Raw genomic sequence first — 25464 nt, 5'->3', positions numbered from 1 at the left:
GCTTGTCTCTCTCACCAACAGGTGTTGGTCCAGTAAAGGATATTATCTCACCTCCTTGTTACTCTAGAAATCTCACACAATATTAGCTACTATGCTGAGTGACACAATCAGCTCTTACCACCATCACAGCTGATCCAACTTTGATTTTCTTGAGGACAGAAGAAAGGAAGTAAAGTTACTAATATTTGACAATTAGTGTTTTGCAATCCTAAAACACTGGACAGACATTATTCCTCACCAGCCATAGGTAAATAGTGCCACTTTTTGGTACATGTGTGTAACTCAAACTTCAGAGGAGATCCACCCCCTGATCCTGGGTTGAATATGATTAAGCAATAGCTGGAGTTTGGGTGTCCAAGGAATGAAGGTTTGGTCCTAAGGCCACAGATTAAGGTCGTGACAGAGATTTGGGCCATGTCTATGCTACAAACGTTGGTCGATGCAAGTTAGCCAGTGTAAAGCCACCAGGGTTAGTATATTGCTTGTGTACATACATGTTTGGCTGCTTGTGTCGGTCTTTGTGTACTCACCAGGAGTGCTTTTATCGACACAAAGTGTGGCGCATCATGGGTAGGTATTCAACTGCAACATGCTACCCTCTGGCACAATACCTTTGGGGAATTTTCGCAGTGTTTTGGGGCATGCACAAGTTGCACAGAGGGGGCTGGGACCGAGGGGTTAAGTTCCCATTGTGCAATTTTCCCCTATCCCATAACTTTCATGTTTTTAAAAATCTCTCAAATATGTGCAGCACTTGTCACTGTCTGCCATCTCTGACAGAAGCAGGGAGCCTGTGCAGCTCTGCACTGTTGCCATGAATATTAAAAACACAGACCAAATGACCCTCTGGTGTCTGCAGAGCCACAGGAAATACCACAAACCTGGGGGATATGGTTTCTTTGAGGATAGATTGCTAAGGGATGTAGGGGGAAAAAAATCCAAGGTGGTGGTTGGCACAGACCAGCTGCCGATGGTGGAGCGCGTTGTCTGTGAGCTACGTGGGGGTGGTATAGGCAGGTGCTGACGTGGAGTTCTCCACTGACTGCAAAGAGAGGCCAGCCTGTGCCTGTTGGACCTGTAGGTCAGCTGCAGCTTCTGCCTTTGCTCCTGAGAAGCCCCTTTTTCTCCTGGTGCATCTCCATCTTCTTTTCCTGCTGAGAACCTGGGCCTTTCTGCTGTCCACTCTCTCCCTCTCCAGGCTGTCTGGTATATCTACTTTCCACACCCTCTGAGCTGATGCAGCACTGGCTTGCAGGGTCTCTAAGAGCATGTCCTCCCTAGTCTGCTGCTTTCTCCTCCACGTCAGGGTCAGGCATTCCAATGGTGCAGAGGGGTCACCCCGCAAGGTTGCAATGGCAACACCTACGGATAACACAGATTTATCATTGGATTTACAGTCACAATGGAAGGCAAAAGATAATTTTCAGAACTCCCTACCCTTAGGCTCATTAGAGTTTTAAATAAGACATGCTTGTTGCCACTTCAACTTTGAACCACCTCTGCACAGCACCACTTTACTGCCACCGCTGTGGTCAGTATGGCCTGCCAAGAGGGTGAGGAGCAGGGAAATGAGACCATAATTGTTTGGTTGCATAAAACAATAAAATCCAGCCCCTATTTCCCTGCGTCCAAGAACAGGGCAATGGTTCTGAGCACTGTCACTATTGGCCACAGGGAGTGGTTGTGATGAAGTGGGATTTTCTGTAATTTTGTTAATGAATCCATTGTGCCTCAATTTCCCCTATGTGCTCCAGGGTTACCTAGGGGGTGGAAAGGATCATCTGCCCTGTGCAGAGGCTCAGAGACACAGGTGTGAACGGCTCCAGCTGTCTGGAACTTAGATCCCATATCAATGGAGCATCTGAGAAGACCATGACAAATCCAATCACCATGACTCTGATACCTAGCAACCACTGACCACGGATGGCCCACCTCTAAGCAGGAAGCCCAGCAGTGTTTGTCCAGCTGGGGAACAAAGTCCTGAGGAGGTGCTGGGGGCTGGGTAAGGGTTGGCTGCTGAGGGCTTCTGGGGGTACACCTGTATTGGGAAAAGAGAGATCAGAGGGACAGGGCTTTGGGCTCTGTGCCGACCAGGATGGACGATGCTGTAACTTTCTTTACTCTGTGCTAACCAAGGACTTCCTGTGCTGTGTTCCAGTGGACTAATAAACTCTTCTGTTTGACCACTCTGGCTGGGCGTCACTGCAGAGGTGACGGAGGAGGCGCATTGCTCCCTTCAATTGTACAAGTCTCCCTCAGGGGTCTGTTTCAATTGGATGCACTGAATGGATCTCATGGTGTGAAGCTGGGGTGCTGAAGGACCAGTGGCTCATCCTGGAGGAAGAGTGAGACCCCTCGTGGGCTGGCACGCTGAAAGGGTTCCTCCGAGAGACTGTTCCATAACACTGATCCGGTGGATCCGTGACTGTGGTGATTTTAGCTACTACCTCACTCCAGAGGCACAAAGAACTGTGCTGGTGCCCCAAAGCGGCCTCTAACCATTTTCCACTAGACTGTTTCCTGCAGTGGTGCCTGCCAAAGTAATCACGGAGTGGCATAGGAAAGCGTCTTACTGTGGAAGAAGCAATACGGCAGCCATCCCTAGAAACATTTGGGAGAGGACTGCAGAGCATCTCTAGGAAAGTTTCATCAAGACCTCTTGGGAGGATACAAGGCACATCCCTATGGATATAAACACTCTGCTTCACATGCCCTGCCTAACCCTACAGGGGAATGAAAAGCGGGTAACTACCTTTTGTTCTACTTCCACTTCTCATACAAGTAAAGCAAAGTCCTGCTAACTTGGGGATGGGCCAGGCGTCATTGTCCCATTTAAACAGTGAGAGAGCATGCACACACACACTTACCTGAGGTTCTTTCCTCTTCATCCAGGCTTGGCTGGTGGGACTGGCTAGTTTGCGGTGGAATCTCCAGAAGACCCTGGCTCACTGTGTAGCTGGAGCCTCCTGCCACAGGTCCCTCATCCTCCTCTGCCTTCTCACTGCTCAGGGCAGGGTCTGTCTCTCAGGTGCCTCAGAGGTATCCATGGTGGTCTGCAAGGTGCTGGTGGGGTCTCTGCCAAGCATGGCATGCAGCTCATTGTGAAAACGGTAGGTCTGCAGCTCAGCACCAGCTCACTGTTGGTCTCCCTGGCCTTATTGTATGGCTGCCTCAGTTCCTTTGGTTTCCTGCAGCCCTGCTGCTGATCCCTGTGATACCCCTTCTCCTGCATGTCCTGTGCAAGCTGCTCAGAGATGTCCATGTTTCTACAGCTGGTCTGTAGCTGGGCCTGCACTGCCTCTTCTCTCCACAGGTCCAGGAGATCCAATATCTCATGTCTACTCTCGGCAGGAGCCCGCTGTTCAGGAGAGCTGTTAGGTGTGCTCACCAAGGTGAACCATCAGGAAAAGGCATCCCAAAAATACATGGGGAAGTTTCTGGGGAGGAGAGTGGCACCTGGTTTCCGTGACCCTGGGGCAGTGGAGTTCACAATTGTCACTGTCACAGAGCAGCCGCTGTCAGGCGTTGTGGGACAGCTGCAGGAGGACTGTTGGGGTTGACATAGTGCGGTATCTGCGCTCGCACTGTATTGACCACAGCACATGGACTATGGTTCAACACCATTCCGGGAGGTAGTGTTACTGCGTTGCTGTAATGGGACACTTACAACAGTGGGAGGCATAGTTGAGTGTAGACACCTGCATAACTAGGTTGATACCTGGTGATTTACATCGACCTGACTTTGTAGTATAAACCAGGCTTAAATTGGAAGCTCCAATCTCTGCGCTGAGTCCACTCCTGATTTCCACAGACAACAACAGCGAATACAGAAAAACTCCAGTTAGCCATTGTTTTTATGCTATGGCCATTCTAATTCTGCATTATTCTTCATCTCCGTAATACACCGCAAAGTCTCATTGCTGTGTCCTGAGCAGTTTCTTTATTTCCCCCACATTTTCTTATTCCCTTTCTGAAGAATTCCCAGCTAATTCAGAACCCGTAAGTATGGAGAAGTGGCCTAAGTTCTTTCCAGCGTTGGTTCCTTTGCACTTGCTCTGCTCCTGTTGCCACTTTATTCTTCTGGCAGGTCATTGTGGAGAGGCCCAAAGGGATGAGGGAAGGGTGGACTAGTCATCTTGCGTTTGAATTTTCTTGGTTTCCTCAGTTTTTGTCACAACCCGAATGTTTAAATGTAACGTCTTGTATTTACTCTAAAATGACTTTCATCTGATTTCCCCTTTGCTTACCAATTTAGCTGTCAAAATTAATAACCAGGAGTATCCATCTCTAGCTTTCATCATCTCATGTTACTTTCCTAGAATTACTTCATGGTGGAACTGCTGCTGGTGCTCTGCTCTAGAATTATCAGGTTACTAATGAAACCCTTTAAAACCAAGATTGCTAGATACAACTGCAATGGAAAAGCTAAGTGGGGTGTTGCCAAGCTGGGGCTGTCTCCTTTCCAACGTGAATGTTCTCCTAGCAGAAATCAACAAAATCCACAATCTTCAAACGGGGGTGCCTGAAGTTAGGTAACTAAGCAGATAGTAAAGTAACAAAATAAACCTTCTCCAGGAAGCAGTAAAGTGGGTCAGTGGTGCTGCATTAATGCTCAATATTATAGATAAGTGTTTTGAAGGAGTGGGGCCCATGTCCCCATATTTGTTCAGGGGGGAGCTGCCATTGAAACAGATATGGAGACATGATGCTATTAGCCTATTATTAGAAAAGTCTCTTAAAGTTCAGTGAAAACTCCAGTGCCTTTGAAGAGCGGGCCCCTTATTTGGGACCTGTAGGCATTGTCTACACAAGAAAGTTGCAGGAGGTTAACTAAAGGTGTGATTTTAAACTGATGTCATTACACTGCTGTGTGCTGTGCTTCTTGTGATTGAACCCAGGCTTGCTGCAGTTTCACATCACTGTGTAAAGGAATTGGTTTAAATTAATCTGCAGTAAACCACTTAAACCCAAATGAGTGTGTGCACGGACTAGCACCTGTTTAACCAAGTTGGGTTCAAACCCATTTCAGTTCAATGGTGTGGAGCTCAGGCTCTAACCAAGCCACAGGTGTCTGACCCTAGCCTTCCAGCCCCCAAGGTTGGATTAAATGAGTAACTCCTGCGGCCTTGTCTACACAGGAGAATTCTACCAATGTCATTAGAAGCACGTGGGGATTCATCGTTACATTGATGCAGCCACCTCGCCTAGATGCTCTTCCTTCGGTCGGAAGGTGCCACAAACTAGTTTAGTTGTACCTGGTAAACTGATTTAAGCGCGTTCACACCGAGGATGTGCACTGGTTAAACTGAATCAAACGACAGACCAATGTTGTAGTTAAACTGGTGCAATGTTTGTGTACAGAAAAAGCTACGGTTGCTTCAGTAAATTAACACCACAATCTAATTAGGAGCGTGAGAGGCTGTTGTTCACTTATTTAGCATCATGTAATGAACAGACTAACTGCTTCCGCAGTAGCATTAATCAGGATCGAGCCCGCTGGTTTTAAGGAGCCCCCTTTAAACGGGCCCTTAGCCGGGACCCCGGCTGCAGGCTGGCTGCACAGGGCGTTGTCTCCCCTACAGGACCGGCGATCTCACAGTCTCTCCTTCGGGAGCCTTTTCAAAGCCCGCGCCCCGGGGCGGCTTGGGAACCTATTGAACAGAATCGCTTACCTGGGGGGGGGGGGCGGTTAATTTATCTTTGTCCGACTCCCTGCAGGGCTGTTCCCCCTTGGGCGAGGTATCCACACGGCACCGCTCTCCTGAGCCGGCCTCTGGCCGCTTTTCAGGGGGGTCAGGACTGGGGCAGCTCCCTGGAAATGAACCGGCTCCCCCCGGGGGAAGGCTGGGCTGGCTGCGGGGAGCGCAGGGCCTTGCGCAAGGCCCTAGGAGGGGGCGGCGGCGGCAGACCCCAGGCCCTGGGAACAGAGGGAAGGTCACTGCCCCGCCTCTGGCTGGCTCCCGACGAGCTAGGAGGAGAGAGGAGCAGAACCCTCCGGGCCCCTCCCCGTCACCTCCAGCCCTCGCCTCCTATAATGCTGGGGAGACGCGCGGGAGCGCGCAGTCCTCTCCGGTCTCCCAAGGGCGGCGGTGCCCGGGCCGGAGCCCGGCAGCTCCTATGGGACCAGGGCTCAGCGAGGAGCCCCCTGCCCCTGCCCGGGCCAGTCCCCGCGCCTGAGCCGGCGCCACGTGTCTGTGCCCGGCCCGCTGCCCCCGCAGGTGGCTGCCCCGCCCAGGGCGCAGAGGGCGGCGAAGGTGGGGCTAGTGCCCGGCTCGGACCGCCGGGAGCTCCAGCCGCTCGCAGCGCTGCCTGCCCGGGGGAACCTAACGGGCCCTGGGGGTCAGGGCTCCCCGGCAGCCTAGCGCTGCCCCGGCCTCCCGCGCCCCACCCGCCGGGCTGCGCTGGAGGAGGCGCGGGGCGGACCCTGCTCCTGGTCCTGCCCGCCGGGGACAGTGGAAGGAAGAATTTGGAGAAACTTCTCCCGGCAGCTCCAGCCCAGCCAGCGCCGCCGCCTCCGGCCTTCCCCGGCGGGGCAGGGCCCCGGGCCCCCCTGAGCTCCCGGGGCGAGCGCAGCGGGAGGAGGAAGAGCCGAGCGCTGCCCCCGCCGAGCCCCGGCTCCGAGCGGGACGCGTCTCTCCGCCCTGTCCATGTACTGGAAGAATGAGCCGCTGGCCCCGCTCCGCCCGGGCAGCCAGCCCCTGGCCGCCGGCGCCCCCGCGGGGAAGGTGAGCGAGGAGCGGGGCAGGGGAGCCTGGGGCCCGGGGTGCGGAGCCTGGCTGCCATTCGTTGGCTTCGGAGGAGCTGCGAACGGCTCCGTGCCCGGGGGCTGGAAGGTGAGCGCCGGGCGAGGAGACGGAGCCCGCACCGACCCGCCGAGCCCCGCACGTTTATGCAAATGGCTCAGGAATTTCGAAAAAAAGCGATTTAGCAAAGACAGAGGCAAATCAGGAGGAAGCGCTGGGCATTGTCTGCCTGAATAGGGGCTTAATAGCCGCAAATGGGCCGGGCTTGGGGGGGAGACGAGAGGCGAGGAATCCAAAAATTGCTGCCCTCTGTGCGCTTTAAATATCAGCTGCAGCCGCGCTGGTTTTTAAAGCCCAGACCTGGAAGCAGAAAGTGGGTTTGTTTTTCCCCCCTCACTTGAATGGGGAGGATTTTCAATCCAGGCGCTTTCTGCTGCATTCTGCGTTTCAGAGCGCGGGGGGAAGAATTTCGATTTTTAATTACTACCATTAAAAAAATCAAATTTGCAATTCTTTGGGTGGCCTGATGGATTCCCTGATTGACAGCTGGAATTGACACTCTGGATACCTCTTATCTTGGGCATTTACGGCAATTTCTAATTGCAGGTAGTTTGTGTTTTTTCAGCGCCTTGGCTCGCATGGGAACCGAGCGATTACTTCAAGAGGCCCGGGTTAAGTGCAGGCAGGGAGAGAATTCAATCCACATTCAAATTGCTTCATTAAAGAGACGCAGCTTTTGTTGCAAAGGATTTAAATGGCCACTAGAAAGTTCTTATTTATTGTTTTGAGCTGGTTTATATAGGGTGCCATGAAGCCCAGGCGGTAGAGCCCAGGCGGGTAGAGCCCCAGCCAATCTCTCCCGCTCTCTCCTTCAAGGTGATGGCCCAGGACGGCCCCCTCTCCAAGGGAAGCTCCCGCTGCCCGGACAGCAAGCACCCCCAGATCATGGTAAGGCTGCAGGGCCGCTGGGTGGGAGGTAGCGAGCTCCTGGGAGCCAGGGTAGCTGGGGCGCGCAGGCACCCACCCCTGTCATGGGGCAGCTGGGGAGTTTGTCCCTAGGGCGCTGGGGCTTCACCGACAGCAGACGGGAGCTGGCCGCGCCGGGCTCCGCAGAACCGCCTGGGCGCCCCGGGACCCGGCCAAGGGCTGAGCGCAGCGGCCAGCCAGGGCGCACCGGCCGCCGCGCTGCCCCAGCTCCAGGGTGGCGCGTAGGGCTTCATCCGGCTCCCGCGGAAGCTTTGCCGCTGACTTCCAGAGGAGCGGCCTCTGGTGCGCGCTGTTCCGACTCCTTTGGCCCGGCCCCATGGGACTGGCCCTGCGGGGAGATGGGGCGGCTCCCTCTTCCAGAGCCGGGCTGTGGGGGAATGAATCACAGGGCAGGGGGTGGCTCTGGGGTGCTGCTGCTCGGTCCCCCCAGGAGCCCCACGCGGGGGAGGAATGGGGCCCCCGCGGGGCGCTGGGGACTCCCTGGCTGACCGCTTCGGGGTGCTTTCTCCGCAGTCCCAGTCGGACGGAGAGACGCTGCCCAGCACCCTGGATAAGGAAGATGCGCGCTCGGCTCCCAGCACCCCGTCCACCCCGTCCGTCTGCTCCCCGCCTTCCTCCTCCTCCTCCTCGTCCTCCATCCCCTCCGCCGGCAAGAACGTCTGCTCCAGCTGCGGCCTGGAGATCCTGGACAGGTACCTCCTCAAGGTGAGCGCCGGGCAGGGCGGAATGGGGCCCTCCCTTGGGGAGCGGGGACCAGTTCGGTGGGTGGCCGAGGGGACTTGCTGGGGCGGAGCAGGGGGGCCCATGCCTGGCCCCAAGACCAGTTCACAGAGGCCCCTTCTCTGTCCCAGGTGAACAACCTGATCTGGCACGTGCGCTGCCTGGAGTGCTCGGTGTGCCGGACCTCCCTGCGCCAGCAGAACAGCTGCTACATCAAGAACAAGGAGATCTTCTGTAAAATGGATTATTTCAGGTAGGAGCCCGGCTGGCCGGGGATCTCGAGTGCGGCAGGCCGAGTCCAGCTCTGAATCCAGGGATCTGGCTCCCTTCGGCAGTTTGTGCCGTTACAGGGCAGATTCGGTTTGCAGACTCGCTGTGTAAACGGGGCCTGGTGCGTAGGGCCGGTTTGTCCTTATCCGGAGTAGCAACGGGCCCGGGCCAGTGTGTGTGTGTGTGTTTCCTGGAAGGCGGGCTGGTCAGCGCTCGGCTCCCGCAGACTCCAGACCTTGGCCCGACGGGGATTTTTTTCCTGGAGCAAGGGGGGGCCTGCGCTAATTACCGTAAAAGCCCCAGGTAGCTGCACAAGTGTCCTCTAAGGAAGAGACCAGGGGATCGGCTCCCTTTAACTAATTGCTGGCGGGTGTGGGGGGTTCATTACACCCAGGCTGGCCCCTGAAGTCCCCGCGGGGCGGCTCGGCGGGTTAAGCAGGGCGAAGCGCCCAGCCGCCTGGCAGGGCTTGTTCTCGAGTGTCCCAGGAATGGATGGATGAGGCGGGTGTACAGAGACAGGTTGTCCACCACCACCAGCCGACCCGTGTAAACGCTGCCTCGCAGTGCGGTGGAAGCGCTGGAGGTCAGGCGCGTTACCCACCAGCCGCGGCGAGGAGCAGGGTGTCCCGGGCAGGTGAATCCCGCACAGAACGGGAGCGGGCAGCTTAGCCACAGCGGGTAGCCGGGATCTGTCCCCCGCAGGGAACCCCTCTGCGCTGGGGGGGGGGGGAGAGGCACCGTCCCTGGGTTAGAACCAGCCTCTCCGAAGCCTGGTGCCTTCCTGCGTCTGGGGGAGAGTCCCCTGGGCTCGGGCACTGCCAGCGGCGGGTCCGCGGAGCGCAGACAGCTGCCCAAAGCCTCCGCGCCCAGCCTGGCCCTGCGCAAGGGCCTGTGACCCCGGGCAGTGCTCCTAGGCTGGGGAGGGAGGCCCAGGGGCAGTTTATTCCTTAAGGATCACGGGGGAAGAAGCCCCCCCCAGCCGTAAGCCCTGCCCCCGGCCGCTGGAAATAGCCTCCCATTTCCACGCAAGTGCAAACGGGGAAATCCTGCAAAACCCGTTTTTCGGGCGCCTCCGACGTCGCTTAACGAATCCGCCGCTTCCTGTCGGTGTAAGAGCAGGGCCAGGCCGGACCCGGCGCCTTAGGGGGCCAGGTGGGGGCAGAGCCCTGTCATGCCGGAGGCTCCCGACTAGTCATTCGTGTGTCTTGTCCCGGGATCGCTCCCCTGCGGGCTGGGTGTAGCGACGGGTTCACGCCGCCGCCTCTCCCCGGCAGACCCAGAGATCGCAGTAACGTCGGTAGGAGCCGCACCGGCACTAACCCGCCCGTGACCCCAGCTGCAGGGCAGACACGGGGTACATTCGAGCCGCCCTTAGCCTCTGGCGCGGAGCGGGACATGCTCCCGGGGCGGGGGAGAGCCGGGGTGGGAGCCGGCTCCGTGGAAGCGCGCTGCGCTCCCGGGGAGGACGGGCGCTGCGGCTCCTGAACCTAAAACTGAGGGGTGGTGGGGACAGGTGGGGCGCATGGATCGCGGGTCCCTGCTAGACCTGTCCCCGTCTCTGGGACTCCCTCCCCTGGCAACCTGCGCGCCGCTCGCTCCCATCCCGCTTCCTCGGCCGGGGGTTGGGGGGGGGGGTCTTTGCAGCCTTTTCTGGCGCCCTGGAAGCGGCTGCCCGCACCCCGGCCGGGGGCACTCGGGGTCTCGCTCTCTCCCTCCTACTTGTTTAGCGTCCAGGGCCCTGCTAGCAGCAAATCACCAGAAACCCAAACTGCTAAATTAGGAAGAAATTCTCGCGCATAATCCTGGCCCCAGAGGCCCGCTGGCCGCGTTCCTCAGCTGTACCCGTCGCAAGCCGCTAGAGAGAGACCCACCCCCAGCCCCAGATATTTGCGCAGGCTGATTTCCACCGGCTTCTGTTTCTTTCGTTGTATGAACCGGGAGTTGCATAGGGCGAGATTTAAAAAAACCCTTAAAGGAGTTCGCTGGATTCGTGCCGCCTGGTTTTTCCCTTGGGGTGTGAAGTGTGACAGGACCGGATTTACTATCCCGGCTTTTGCAAAAGAAGGTCAATTGCAGAGCTTAGTAACTGCCATAGCTAAGCAGGCTCCGTTTTTAAGGCATCCCTAAGTTCTGTGTTCCAGCCCTCAGACATCCTGCAGCGTCTTTGATGGTACGTTAAAAACCCCCAACAGCCGGCGGAGCCGGGCTTCGAGCCCGACCTGCTTCAGGAAAACACTCTAGCCTCGGCTGACAAGGAGTCAGAGCCCGGGCAGCGAGAGAGGGATTTTTACACTAGAATTGAATCGAAGTGCCCCAGCGACTGAGACACCCAACGAGCGGGGGAGTGAGGGCGGGGGGCCTCCATCAATGAGCACGTCCAGACCCGCCGCTGGGTTTGGGGCTTGGTGCAGCACCTGGCTCAGCTTGGCCGGCCCGCTGCTGTCTGCCCCCAGGAGGACGGGGAAACCCAAGGCAGGAAATGGGAATGACCGCGTGCAAAAAGCCGCACGCAAAAGAGTCCCGCTTCCTCGCGTGTTGGGAGAGGGGCTGGGCTGGGCCTTGGAACAGGGCTGGCGCTGGGGAAGCCATGAAACGTGGTGATCCTTGACATGCCTTTTATTCCAACGGTCTCAACGAATGGCCTAAACTGTGGCCCCGATCCCGCAAACTCTGCTGGGTGTGAGGAACTTCACTCGCGTGAGTCGTTCCTCTGAAATCAGTGGGATCACGGACCTACCTGCGCGCAGCGCCTCTCAAACGCAGCCACCCCCGGGGAGCCGGCGGGCGGGCAGCCAGGTGATAACCAACATCTTGAATGGCCCCGGTGGGAGGAGGAGTTGTGGCCAGAGACCTGAGCGAGATCGTTCTCTTAGGCCGAGTGCCCGCCTGGGCTATGTCATGTCCAAACCCCCCCAGTTTGTCAGGTCTCCTCGGAAAGGTGGCTGCGGGGAGATGGTGTGTGGAAAACAAGTTATTTTGGCATTTGTGTTTGTCATTTCCTGTCCCCCGTGATTGCATGGCCCATAGAGGAGTGTTGGCATCACCGCCTGTCTGGGGTCACCTGCAGCGAATCGTTTCTCGGATTCTGGTAGCGCTGCTGGCCGGGCAGCTCTGGCCGCCTGCTCCCTTTGTGTGACTCACACGTGACAGAGACAGCACTCAGCGGCAGTGCCTGGCACAGCAGGGTGTGGGGTTTATGCCCCTTGGGAATATGGGCTCTGATCCGGAACCCCTTTCTCGGGCGGCGTGACTCGTGCGAGTCGGAGCTGCAGGAGTGGGACCCTCTCAGGGGGCTCCAGGGATGTGCGAGAGCTTTAACCACGAATCTTCACAACTTTAATTTTGTGCATGTCTGGGGCGAGTCTGGTTTCGTGCGGCCTCCTAGCGCTGCTGCAGCAATAGTTGTGGCTCAGGGCTTGGCTGCAGCTAGAGTGTTTTCCCCTCCGGCTCTTTGGTTTGACAGTTCAGTGGAGGAAGCTAACACGTTTGTACAGGCTGGTGTGGACACTCCGTAAACGTGTGCCCGGCATCACATGTTTGTGGCTTTACCCTGGGCTGATCCTGAGGGCCCCTTCCCTCCCAGCCCTCTCGAGTCAGGACGCTGCTGCCCGTCGGGGATTGGGCTGATATTCCTCCCAGCCTCAGGTGAATGGTTCCGGGCAGGGTGAGGAAGATCCGCTCCGCTGTTTCTGAAGAACTAATGTTCAGACGCGCTTTGTTTAACACAGACCGTTCCAGAGAGTTCATGGTAAAAACCCCTCGCCGGGTCTCTGTTCCGAGGGGGTGTGTGTGCGCGCAGCTCTGCTGAAGGAGAGAGGTGCTGAGAACTAAAGGCATTTCACAGTAGTAACTTTACTCTGAACTTGTACGGGGGAGGACGAGGCCCCAGTGCTCTGCATTGGAGCTCCCTGGCTTGAAGCGGTTTCCCTTGTAAACCCTGTATGTAGCTTGGTTCAATGGCTCTCAGCCCCCGCCCCCCCGGTGCTCTGGGCCGCGCCTGGCCGAGCATTTGGAGGGCGAGTGGGATTGTCGGAGCTGACTCCGCTCCCATGACAGGCACTGGCAAAGCGTCCCTGGGTCACCAGCGAGCAGGTGGGGAAATCCCACCCTGACGGCGCAGCGCCGGCCCGGCTCCTGTCTCCCCAGAGGCGAATCTCGGGCGGAGGGTACCGGTCTGGGAAGCGTTTATCGTGCTGTGCCCTGAAATCTGTTTTACCCCCGCTCATGGCTGCAGCCGAGCTGCGCTCTCTCCGGGAGTAGCTGGGTAACAGGGAGCATGAACCGTGGCGTCCCGGCCCAGCCCCAGCTCTGAGACTCCCATTTCACCTCCCCAAATTCCCCCCGTGGCACGTGGCTGGGGCAGTCCGCTCCCTTTCCTGTCCGGGACGGGGGTGTCATTCCCTGCAGCGGGGAAGAAAGTGACTCCTGCCCAGGGTTCATGTGTATCCGCTCAAGGCTGTAACGTGCTGCGGGATCCCTCCGGACCGGAGTCAGGACCGAGCTGCCCGCCCGGGGGGGGGAGGTCGGCCACGTGCTGTTTCGCCCCAGCTCCCCCAAACCAGAGAGTCACTGCAGGGCTCAGGCCCCCCCCCCGGGGGGTTTCAGAGCCTGCCCCACTCGCCTGAGCGTGACTCTGCCCCCGCCTTTGCGGAGCAGCTGCTCGGACCCTCGCCGGCTGCTTGAGGCCGGTTCCGAGGCCATACGAAGCAATCGGCACCTGCGTTCAAAACAGCCCCTCTCCCGCGCCTGTCCGCCCCTTGGCCCGCGCTGGGTGCAGAGCAGGTCCTTGCCTGGGGGAGCGGGAGGTGCGGGCGGGCTTCTCCCCCCACCTCAGCAGAGGGTCCCTGCCCCGGCCAGCGGCGAGCGTGTGACATCTGCCAGGGGAGCCGCAGAGCCCAGGCCCTGGCCTCGCCCTCAGCCCGGGGCAGGAATTCTGCCTGCTGCGTCCTGGCCGCATTCCGGCTCCCATAACTCCAGCCCTTGTGCCTCGATTCCCCCCGCCGCTGGATGCGGCGTGCAGCGCTCTGCCCCGACGGCCAGGGCGGGTAGCTCGGGGCTGTCAAACGCCCGAGCCTGCCCCGGGCCTGGCGCGCTTTGGGATCCTTGGCTGGCAGGGGATGGGCGCTAGAGAATTGCCGGATATTCTCCGTTCTCCAGGCGGAACGTACCGAGCGAGCGCAGGTATCCCGCTGCGGGGAGATTGTCTGTGGAGGGGAAGGTCCCTTGATCCGGGGGGCAGGAGCGGCACAGGGGACCGCGCACTGGATGTAGCTTCTAGCGCACGGGGTAGGGCCAGATTTCAAGGGGCATTGGCTGGTTTGCCCAGTTCGCTATGGGGCAGGCAGCCGCGGGAGCAGATCTTTGAAACTGGGCTGCCCCAGGGGAGGGCGGGGCTGGACCGCAGCAGGGGGCAGGGTTTGCTGACACTTGGGCTGTCTGGCTTCTTGACGTGTCGTTTGGTTCCGTTCCTTTCCGCGAGGGGCTGAGAGCAGAAGGGGGTTCGCGGGACTGTGCAGGAGCCGGAGCGGGGCACGAGTCGTGTGCACGGCGCTGCGCAGGCCAATTAGTTAACCAGAGCTTGCTATCCAAACTAGACTGGGCGCCCGAGCCGGCGTGGGCGGGGGTGTGTGTGTGAGCGGATGGGGAGGAAGAGCCTAACTCCAGGAGAGCCGCTGATTCTTGCAGTCAAACCTCCTTGGTTCCTCCGAGGATGTGGTACAAACTTGTGGTGCCAGGGCGGGGGACGAGTATTGGGCATTCAGAGGCAGTTCTAGTCCGCAGCCAGGGCCCCTGGCCGGGAGGCACCCGAGATTTCCAGGTGGGCTCTCGCTCTGCTGCTTCAGCGGGTCGGATTTGTATCGACCCGTCTTGCAGAGAGAGTGAGTGAGTGTGGGTGTGTCAGTGTGTGTCAGTGCAGCCCAGCGACCCCCACCCAGATCAGGGCCCCAGTGTGCCAGGCGCTGTACGGACACGCCGTTTGTAGAGATCTAATCTCTGTCCTGAAGAGTTTCCAGTGTGACTAGACCAGACAGACGCAGGGGTGAGGCAGTAACTGGAAAACAGGCGGAACAGTGAAAATTGCGGGCAAACCTCATGCTGGTGCCAGGATTTTGCTGTGTGATTGTTTGGGTGTCACGGTGAAAAGGGGGTGACTAAACAAGCCACTTCTCAGGTGACGCCGAAGTCACTCCCTTTCCGCCTGCCCCGGTCACTGTGCTGTGAGACTGCTTCGCCCACGTTCCCATATCAGTGATGGGGCGCGGTTGGTTTTTCTGCCTGCCGGCCTGCGAAATCTGGGCTCTTCTTCTGGCCTGGGGAGTGAGTCACGGGGCCGTTTGCACAATCACCTGCGAACAGCGGAGCCCCACTCACTGTTCTCAGGGCTTTGAATAAAACGCGCAAACCCGCTGTCTCGCAGCTCCGCAGGGTAGCGGCGATCCGCTCCGGGGCCAGGCCGAGTTCCTTGGCGCTGGTTCACCAGCGGGGGGACAATGTACTTCCTCGCCTGGGGCTCGCGGGGGGGGGGCGGGTTGCTGGGGCACTAGGGCTCCGGGAGCGGAGCGATGGGTTTTGTGCAAACTGCGCAGCCCCCTCGCTGCGCGGCCGCCGCGCCATGGGAGAGGGGCTGTGGCTTGTGGGGCGGCTCTTGGCTCCGGCCAAGGCGCTTTCACAGGGGCCCTGGGGCTCGCTGGGCAGAAGGAAAACCCGGGCGAGCTGGGAGCGGGTTGGTGCCGGCCCAGTCCCGGGCCCAGGGAGCTGCGTGGCGCGGGTTGCCTGGGGGTGTCTGCGGGGTGGGGGGACCTGGCGCTATTGATGGAATCAATATTCCTGTCGGTACGAATGTAGCACGTGTGTGTAACGTGTTTCAGATGTGCCTGTGGTGTGTGCCATTTGCCTGGATTGAATGTGAATGTGCGCATGTTATTTCGCACACCCAACCGCGCTACATAGACATTAATTGTATAATTCAAATTACATCTACATTGGGGGGGGGTGGTTCCCCACAGCTCTCCTCACACGTTTGTATTTCAGTGGGGGGGGGTGTTTCTCACCCCCATTTGTTCTGCACACGTGCTGTGTATGTTTGTGCGAGTGACCCACACACCCGCGTGTTGTGTCATTGCCGGTGTGTGTGTGTGAGGGGGGGGGGGCAGGGCTGCGAGCCCCTCCTGCCCGTGTGTGTCCAGACACAGGGAGGGGAAGGGCGGTGTGCACCCAGCCGGGGGTGGCTGCAAACAGACGCTGGCGATAGACGGCCCGTTCGAAGCCCTTCAGCGGGCGGTCGCTGCCCGGACCCGGTGTAGGGCCGCTGCTCCGCGCTGGGTCCCTGCGCCGGAGTCTTTGCCGTGTGGACAGGGAGCGGAGCCGGCCGGGCGGGGCTTCGCGCAGTCACCGCGTTTTAAAATACCGCTCAGCAGGTGCCTGCGCTTCCCGGCTGCTCCCCGCACATCAGCAATCAGAGCCAGGTCGAGTGACCCCAACAAAGCAAACCCCCCCAGGCCCCCAAGCTGCGCATCTCTCCCGGCCGCTCCGGGCACTGCGGGGAGAAGCGGGGCTGGTCTCGGGCCGCTCCCCCGTAGCCTGGGCTAGACACCCCTCGCCCGGGTCTAGCCGGGGGTGGGGAAACCCCTTCCGCACACAGCCCGTTTCCCGGCCCCTCCCAGGAGCCACAGAGCGCGTCTGGCCAGCCGCGCCCCGGGACTTCCCCTGTGCAAAACCAGCGCCACTGACTTCACAAGAGACGCGTTTTTCTTTCGCCCCTGGTCCGACGTGCCTCGTGCAAGAGCAGCTGCACCGGGTGGGTCACCCCTGCCCGCGCCCAGGGGAATGAGGCGTTTACACTCCGAGCAGCCCCGCGGGGGAAGGCGCACGGGCAGCAGCATCCTCGTTACAGAGCCAGATTCCCGCGCCCGTTCACACGGCGCTGAAAGCCGCCTGGTTAACTCGGTTTCTCTCAGCAGCGCCTCAGGCCAGGCACGGGCGGACACTGTTCTCATCCCAGGGGAAGTCAGTGGCAGTAGTGGTGCGAGCAGAGTTACGGGCTTTGCGGGGTTAATATGACAGTGCCGCGAGGAGGAAATGGACAGTGGTGCAGATCCAATTCCTGGCGTCCCAGGGCTGGAAAACCCGCCGCTTGTTTGATGTGCTAGAAGGTGGCTCCGCAGTGTCCGTGCGGTGCATTCAGCGGGGCTTTGGCACGGGCGTGCGAGCTGATGCACTTTGGTGATCACACGCTTGTTCACAAGCAGGTGCCCAGCAGACGAGCAGGCATCACTTCAGGAGTCATTAGGGCTCCTTACAACTCCCAACTCCTTTTCCTTTGTTAAAAAACAAACAGGACCCCGATTCAGGCCAAGCACGCAGACTGTTTTCTTGTTAACAATCAGTAAATACAGCGGGAGGAGGGAGGGGAGGATGGAGCTGGCTGGGGCTTTTCGAATGTAATTTTTTGATATAAAAGTGTCAGTTTCATTTAAAAAAAATAAAAAGCTTTGACAAATGTTGGATTTTTTTGAAAACTAAAAACATCTGTTTATTGGCGATCGAAAACGGAAACGGTTTTTAAGTTTTAAAACCAACAGTTTTTATTTTTTTTAATGAACAAGTTTGGTTTCCGGTTGCTGAACCCCCTCCCCCCCAAAAAACACCCCAAAACAAACAAAACAAAACAAAAAACAGTTGTTGTTTTTTAACAAGAACCAGACTATGTTGGTAGAAAATATTTTGTTCACGATACAATTGTTTTCGATTGAAAACACTCTGCGAATTTTTAGGCAAACGATTTCCACGAGCTCTAGCGAAAGGGGTTGCCGGCTTTACACGATGCAGTGTTCAGAGAGGTTTTAGCACGGGGCTGGGCCTGGGTTTGGGGCTGGGGTTGGGTTGGTTTTTGAAGGGAGGCAAAGTTCTCTTCTATTTCTGTAGCCAGCGCCCGGTACCGTTCTGATCCCAACCAGCCACAGGCTCGAGAACCGGATACTGAAAAGACCGAAGTGAACGTGCTCAAACCCGCTCCGGTTTTGCACACGCGGAGTGCGCGGCGCACAACAGCGCGGAACCCGGGTGCAAAGGAAAGGGAAGGACCCGCGTGTGCGGTTCTCCCGGTCGGTTTGGCAGGGCGTTGGCGAGGGCTAGGGGCAGGCGGGCTTCGTACGCCAGGAAGGGGCGGACAAGGGTTTCGGTAGGAGGCTGAGCACCTGCTGAATTAATCGTTCTAACGCTGCTGAGATGTCAATTGTTGTGTGTGTGTGAGATTGCCTAGAGCTTTGGATAGGCAGCTCCGCAGTTATTTTAACAGCCAGATAAACAGTAATCTACGGTCTTGTAGCAGAGGCGAGAATTACCGTATTAAACAGGAGTTTTCTGTTGATGGGGCGGGTTTAACACACAAATAATGATTCCCAGGGGGTTAGTATTTTAAGACTGTTTCTTGACTATTCGTGTGTATAGGCACAGTGTGTGTGTGTGTGTGTGTGTGTGCGCGCGCACGTACAGTGTGCGTGTCCACTGGCAGTCGCTTCTTCAAATCAAAGAGCACTAGTGTCCCCCAAAGCTGAAACATCCACAAATCTATAGTATACTAGAATTAATTGAATACATTATAATTAATAATTATTGTTGTTGTTTTATTATTTAGTCTTGGTTTAGGTGAACGTTACCGAGCCAAGAGCCAGGTTTTGGGTGACTTGCTGGGAATGTAGCAGCCCCAGGTCTCATTAACAGACAAATCTCTTTGTTACAGTTTTACCAGTAACTCTGGGGAGTTTGAAGTTTGGGGCGTCTGACCCCCTCCCATGTTCTTTCACTTTGCAAAATAACTGTATTATTAGCTTCTTTAAAAATTTCATTTCAATAGTTTTAATGTTTCCTGACCTTATTTTATCACGCTAACGAGGGCTAGTGATCCAGTCTTGGTTTTTCTAGACTAGGAGAATATGTGGTGGTGTTAAAACCTCTCAGCTGGCACATTTTAAACCCCATGTTTAAACCTCATTTTGCACCCCAGTGTTTGCCACCCTTTTAAATGTCTTAGCTGGCTGTGGGCAGCCCTGCCCTGGGGAGATGACGTGTCAGATTGCACATTGGGCTGCAGCCCCCTCTGCACGGGCTGTGTGAGCTCAGGCAGCAGGATCTCCACATTGCATGTTGCCGTAGCTACAGCTGTCTCCTTTAAACACAGGTCTTTGCATTTAATATTTTCCTCATTTGCTCCAGGTGAAGCATTTATTTTGAAGCCAAGGCAGATGAGCAAGGGGCTGGGGAATGCGTTTCTGAATGCAGCTCACATTTGCCTTTACCAGACTAGAAGCAATTCCCATAGGAGCGAAGCAGAGGGAGACAGAAACCAGCTTTGTTTGTTGGTTTAGCCACACTCAGTCTCTGGCTCCAGGCTGGATGCAGCTCCCTTTTGCTAGGGTGGGAGGATGCGCCCCCCCCCCCCCAGTTTTCCACAGGCCGAATGTATCATGTCAACTGCACATGTTGATCTGAACCTGGCCTGCCCTTTGTGTGGCCAGCCCAGCTGTTGGAATAATGGTAAACAGGCACCTGCAGAAATGCCAGCGGATCATTCCCAGCCCTGCAGAGAAATGCATCCTTTAGCCCAAAGGCAGAGAGCTAAGCAGGCCCTCAGCTAACAGTGATAGGTGCAGTGTAAACACTTGGGGAGAATGCTGCTACTTTGAGTGTGGCCTGTAAATCCCTAGCGAGAGAGGGGACAAGAGCTTCTCTCCTTCCTGGGACATCCCTGTTACAGTAAAGAGAGATCACATTAAGATGACGTGTTCTGGTCACCCCCAGCCTCCCCTTTCCTCACTTAGGTGAGCACACATGCGACAAGACGGCTGATTTCCTTGCTGTGAGCAATGCACAGGCTGCCTCGCACGCATTTCCCTGCAAAATTGTTGCCTCTTCCCGTGTCTTGTCAATTAATTGCATTTAGTGACCTGGGGGCTAATTCTTCAGGAGCAAAACTGGATGTTGACAGCATTGAGCAGAATGTTCTGTTCTGTGAGAAGCAACAGAGAGTCCCGTGGCACCTTCAAGACTAACAGATGTATTGGAGCATAAGCTTTCGTGGGTGAATACCCACATCATCAGACACATGGCATGTTCTGTTCTGTGAGGGCATGAGGCCTGGGCATGGGCCTGAGTCCGTTGGCCGGGATTTTATACACACTCAGCGATGCTGGATGGTCCCTGCTGCAGCTGCCAGCTTGCCTTCCCAAGGAGCACGGTGCCACGTGACAGCCAGCATCTTAAAGCGTGGCAGGGTTGTGTAACAGAGTGCAGAGAGCCTGCTGGTAAAAGGAGGTTCTTAGTGGAGTTTGCACTTTTCCATTGCCAGATGTTACATCCACCTTTGCAAAGGCCAAGATGAGATTTGGGAATGTCACCACCGCTGTCCATCTCCTGTTAGCTGTGATGGAGTGCATGCTGCTGTCAGTCAGCCAGCCACAAACCACGCGCTGCTGGACCCAATCCGGCAGCTCTTGCGCATAGTAAGAGACCATCAAAGCCAGTGCTGCTACATGGCGGGGGGTGAGGAGATGCAGGACTGAGCCTGTAATCAGGAGAATATGACCTTTTGTCTGGGAAAGCCTCCGGCTTTGTATCTTTTATCTCCTCTTATAGCATGTCCATGGCTGCCCATCTCCTCTCCGAGTGGCTGGCTTGAATCCCATGCAGCAGCAGTTATATAATGCTTGGCATTCTCTGCCTTACGGTACATGCTGGACGGGACGTTCCTGGAGCAGAGATTACAGCCAAGTCCCCTTTTCTGGCTCTCCTGGAGCCCAGGTGGTAACAGGACAACGCCCAGAGGATTTCGTTCCATTTTATTTTCATTCCACTGTTTACAGCAAGGATCCGGTAGAGAAGATCAGAAAGGACCTTGTCCTTGGGGCTGCTGCAGCACCAGAGGTACAGGCCTGCTGGCATTTCCCAGAGCAGCCCGTTGGGCTGGCTGTTAAAATCCACTCTGAGTGAGAGCTGGTGATTTGGCCTCAGCCCCAGCAAGGGGTTATTTTCTCTCTCTCTCACCCACCCCCCACCCTTAGTGCTGGTGTTGGACTCACAGCCGGGTATGCACAGACCGGGTATGCACAGAGAGTGACAGTGCAAGTTTCCTCTCCCTCTTCCTGCGTCATGCGACAGCCCTGTTCTCCGGCCACCCAGCTCAAGGTGGAGGAGGGGAATGCAGCCTCCACGGCCCACTCCATTCTGCCCCTTCCTGCTGAGGCTGCCCCACGGGGACGTGCTGGCTGGTGTGGGCCCGTTTGTTGGGAGCTAGACTGAAACTGCTAACTCATTCCATGTAGGCGACCGAACGCCAGTCATTTCTGGTTACTGCTGACCGCAGCCAGGACTGGTGACTTAGAGGTGAAAGGCTTCCTATCCCATTACTAATTTCCGGAGCCATTCAGTTCCCAAGGGTGTTGGATTTCTAATCGCAGACAAAAGGAACCCAAACAGTTTTTCCCATGAATGTTCCGGGAATGCAGCTTCCCCAAGGTTAGGGATTTTTACAGGGGCTGTGGTGCACAATGTAAACGTCCTTCTCTCAGTATTTTGAGGGGGGAGCTGTGTGTGTGTGTGTTTGTTTTGTTTGTTTGTTTTTTAAGAGGCTCTGATTGATTTGGTTTAGAAACACACCTGCATCACGGCGTTTGCAGAGGGCTATGCTGGTACATGGGCTTGGCACTCCTTGATGTAAGTGCATGGGCAGAAGGGACTGTAAGAGCCCTTTGAAGGCGTGAGGGTCTGTCCATCTGTTGAGCAGACCCCATCACGCCCTAATAGCTGAGTGCCTGGCAGAGCACTGGAGTCCAGTATGGAAAATTCCGTTAAATTTGTAGCCCCTGTGCCCTCACCATTGAAGCGCCTGGGAGCTTTGCCATCTGTTGTCACTTTACACGACAAACGTAACGTGAGGGAATGCGTAGGCTCCAGCTAATCATGGCCGCTAGCTGTGCACAACGTGCGACTACACACTGCAGCTCGGGCAGTTTCTAAACAAACACAGAACCCAGTGAGCACCACTGAGGGCTCACAGACTATACAAAGGGACACCACCCTCTTCCTATTGGCGGCCCCATCAGTCCTGGTGGGAACAGGATGGGGCCTGCAGAGTGCATTAAATCACCCAACGATTGCATGAGCCTGGTGCGTAAATAACAACTGGGCATGTCTGTCCCCGCACATTTGTCCCCAGTATCAAGTTTGCTTTTGTCCAGTTCGTATTAAGGTGGGATGAGGAGAAGCAGGGGTGTGGTGAGAAAGGAATGTCACAATCAAACCTCTCCTACGTTGCGGCTGGGGGTCAGAAAAAGTCAGCAGGTCCATGGAAAAGCCTAAGGGGCCCAATCTTGTTGCTACTGAAATCTCCTTGAGTTTAGTGGGAGCAGGGTTGAGCCTTAGGTTTTCTTCTCTCCGCTGCAGCTTCCCAGGGTTGCACCCATTACACCAGGTGGTCTTTAAGCTTAGCAGCTGGGCAGAGCAGGGGAGGTAACTGATTGGCTAGTTGCCTGAATTTCGAATGGCAGAGCCTTCCAATGCATTGGGACAAGGGGTGCGAAAGGAACTTGCTCCAGGCCAGGAAGCAAGTTCTTTTCGCACCCCTTGTCTCAGTAAAATGGGGTAATGAAACTCTCCTGGCTTTAGGAAGCGCTTCGAGCGCTCTGGAGGAGAAGTGTGGTGAGACGTGCTAAGACTTGTGGCATTACAGGGTGTTATGAATTGGCTTAAGCTTGACCCTTCCCCTTCTGTCTCTACAGTTCAGTGTAAGCTTGTTTACATAGCACGTTGTTCCAAGTAACCCAAGTTGCAGGAAAGATGTTTAGTTCTAAATAATAAAAAAAATAATTAATACAGTTCATTTGTTTGTGCTTTTATATAAACTGACTGGCAAGAAGTCAGTTTACAATGTTCCCATCTGAAGTACATTAGTCAGATCTCTGTATAACTTCAGTGCAAAAATGTCCTCTTTGCTTTTTTGCTTTTTTTTTTTCTGGTCAGTTATGGTCAGACTCAGAAATTTAGACATTTTTATTCCTCTCATAGTTTTGTAATCAGTAATCTGAATAGATGCCAGTCTTGCCCCATCTAACGATACCAGTGTCTCAACACTAGCTCTGCGGGGATTCAGACACGGAGAGCCTGTGTCTCCTTTTACTAATGCTGGTGTAAATGGGAACAAACTCTGTTGAAGTGAGTGGAGTCGTTCCAGGGAGTGAGATGAGCATGTGGGCCATTAGAATACTTGGAAACAATGCGTTAGGTGGCACAGAGTGTGGAAGGTTGCTTAGTTTTGCAATGCTCAGGTGAGGGGTGGTGAGTCTGGGGTAGCTCTGTGGGGTTTGTAGTTAAATTAACAGTTGGTTTATATTGTATGGCTGAAATGGTTGAAATTGCTTTGAGCCATAAGATGAGTCTGGAAACATGAAGGATTTGCAAGTGTCTTATGGTTTTTGTTTTTCAAAAATCTTTGGGAATAAAAATGGATGAAGTAATAATAAAACATCCCAGATTAAGAACATAAGAGCGGCCATACTGGTTCAGACCAATGGTCCATCTAGACCAGTATCCTGTCTTCCAACTTTGGGCAGTGCCAGATGCTTCAGAGAGAATGAACAGAACAGGGCAATTTCAAGTGATCCATCCCCTGTTGTCCAGACCCAGCCTCTGGCAGTCAGGTTTAGGGACACCCAAAACGTGAGGTTGGATCCCTGACCATCTTGCTGCTAATCACTGATGGACCTACCCTCCACAAGTTTATCTAATTTGTTTTTGAACCCAGTTATACTTTTGGCCTTCACAACAGCCCCTGGCAACAAGTTTCACAGGTTGTGCGTTGTGTGAAAAAATACTTCCTTATGTTTGTTTGAAACCTGCTGCCTATTAATTTCATCGGGTGACCCGTGGTTCTTTCGTTGTTTGAATGGGTAAATAACACTTCCCTATTCACTTTTGCCACAACATTCATGATTTTAGGGACTGCTATCATATCCCACCTAGCCATCTCTTTTCTAAGATGAACAGTCCCAGTCTTTTTAATCTCTCCTCATGTGGAAGCTGTTCCATACCCCCAAAATCATTTTTTGTTGCCCTTCTCTGTACTTTCTCCAATTCTAATAATATCTCTTTTGAGATGGGGTGACCAGACCTGCACACAGTTTTCAAGGTGTGGACGTACCATGGATTTGTACAGTGGCATGATATTTTCTCGTTTATTATCTAATCATTCCTGACATTGTTTGCTTTCTTGACGCTGAGCCGATGCTTTCAGAGTGTTGAACAAAACTGAAAGGAAGTTTGAGCTGTGCAGACGTAAGAGACTGAATTGACATACACACGAAGCACTGTGTTCTGTACCTTCTTGGCCCTTCCTAGCTGGTAGGCCAGTGGCAAAAGAGGTTGTCTGGGCTCGGGCATGGCCAACCTGCCACATTCAAATATTGAAAAATGGGAACAGCAAAACCGGAACACACAAGCAGTTCATCTGATCCCAGATCTCCACTGGGGTTATAACACAGGGATTTAGATGGCCCATCAGTCTTGTATCCTTTGTCTCCTGCTGGTGCTTTAGACAAAGGCAACAAATCTCACCCCAATAATATCGCTAGATTATAGGTGAAGGAAACATTATCTGATACTAGAATAATTTCAGGACTGACATTAACTCTGTTGTCACAAAGAAAAGAAAATGGTCTGTTCCATTGCTTCATTGCTGCTGGGTTTTTTTTCTTTCTTTGGCTTTTTTTTTTACTTGTTAAAGAACAATAAATATACATTTAAAAGAAAAAAAAATCAGAAGGAAAATGCAAACTAGATTTCACTGAGCTGGATGTAATAGTCCCCAAAAAGCCTCCCGTTCTCTGGGGAGGTGACTGGGACATTTGTATATTAAGGATTTCACATTGATTCTCTCTTGTAAACTATAGAGCCCTTTACAAGCAACAGTGACTTGCAAGAATCAGGCATTATGGATGTCAATGGACATTCTGGGTTCTGCATAAACCTAAGAATAGTCCTAGACGTACAGCACAGAACAGAGGGCGCTTTGGGAACTTTTGTTGCTTTTTCAAGGACATAACATGAAATGACATTTTTGACATAAATTAATCAACTGACTTTCTTCCTCTATCAGTGAAAAGACTTTTATTTACACATTTTTTAAAAAAAGCAAATGATGTGTATAATATTTGAAAATAACATGGTCCAGTTCACTGGAACGGTGAAAACGGCTCTAACAAATTTCTAGGGCTGGCTGGAAAACAATAATTCCATGTAGCTACAATTTTTGAGATTTCAAAGTGTTGTTGTTTCAGTGCAGCCCTTCTGAAGTTTTTCAAGAGAGACAGACTCCAGAACAGCCGGTAATGGGGGCACTCAACCAGGATGTGGGAGACCCAGGTTTAAGTCTCCCGCGCCCCAGATGATTGTCATGACCACTAGGCAATATGACTATTCTGGGCTCTGTTTCTCCCCTCTCCCCTCCACAGGAATTCCATCTTGGACCTGGCAAACCTTCCCAAGGAAATTTTCACCAAAACGGATACATTTTTTGAAACATTTCAGTTTCAATAAAACTGGCTTATTTCGAAGGAAAAAAGTTTTGTTAACTATTTTTTGACCAGCTTTACACATTTCCCACCCTAATGTTACATTGACAAAGACCAAAATAAAAAGCCCACAGACTTGAAAGATGATTCATTTAACCACGTTACCTCAACTGCTTGTTTAT

The 25464-nt window shown here is 54.7% G+C and overlaps 1 protein-coding gene across 7 annotated transcripts in view; it reads left to right on the top strand.

The window, feature by feature from the left end:
- Positions 1 to 5211: 5211 nt before the first annotated feature.
- Positions 5212 to 25464, top strand: part of LHX6 (LIM homeobox 6) — a 42078-nt gene continuing 21825 nt past the window's right edge. Inside the window, exons 1-4 of one of the 7 annotated variants that reach the window (XM_039506625.1) lie at positions 5212 to 5230; positions 7620 to 7691; positions 8244 to 8435; positions 8582 to 8703. In XM_039506625.1, the coding sequence (XP_039362559.1) occupies positions 7623 to 7691; positions 8244 to 8435; positions 8582 to 8703 (383 nt within the window). In that variant the 5' untranslated portion in view covers positions 5212 to 5230; positions 7620 to 7622. The other 6 variants (XM_039506626.1, XM_039506621.1, XM_039506620.1 and 3 more) reach the window with 6 other exon arrangements.

Source organism: Mauremys reevesii, linkage group 19 (genome assembly GCF_016161935.1).
Source record: "Mauremys reevesii isolate NIE-2019 linkage group 19, ASM1616193v1, whole genome shotgun sequence".
Taxonomy (NCBI): Eukaryota; Metazoa; Chordata; order Testudines; family Geoemydidae; genus Mauremys; species Mauremys reevesii.
The sequence above is the reverse complement of the archived record's forward strand: the minus strand, read 5'-3'. Positions and strand labels throughout refer to the sequence as shown.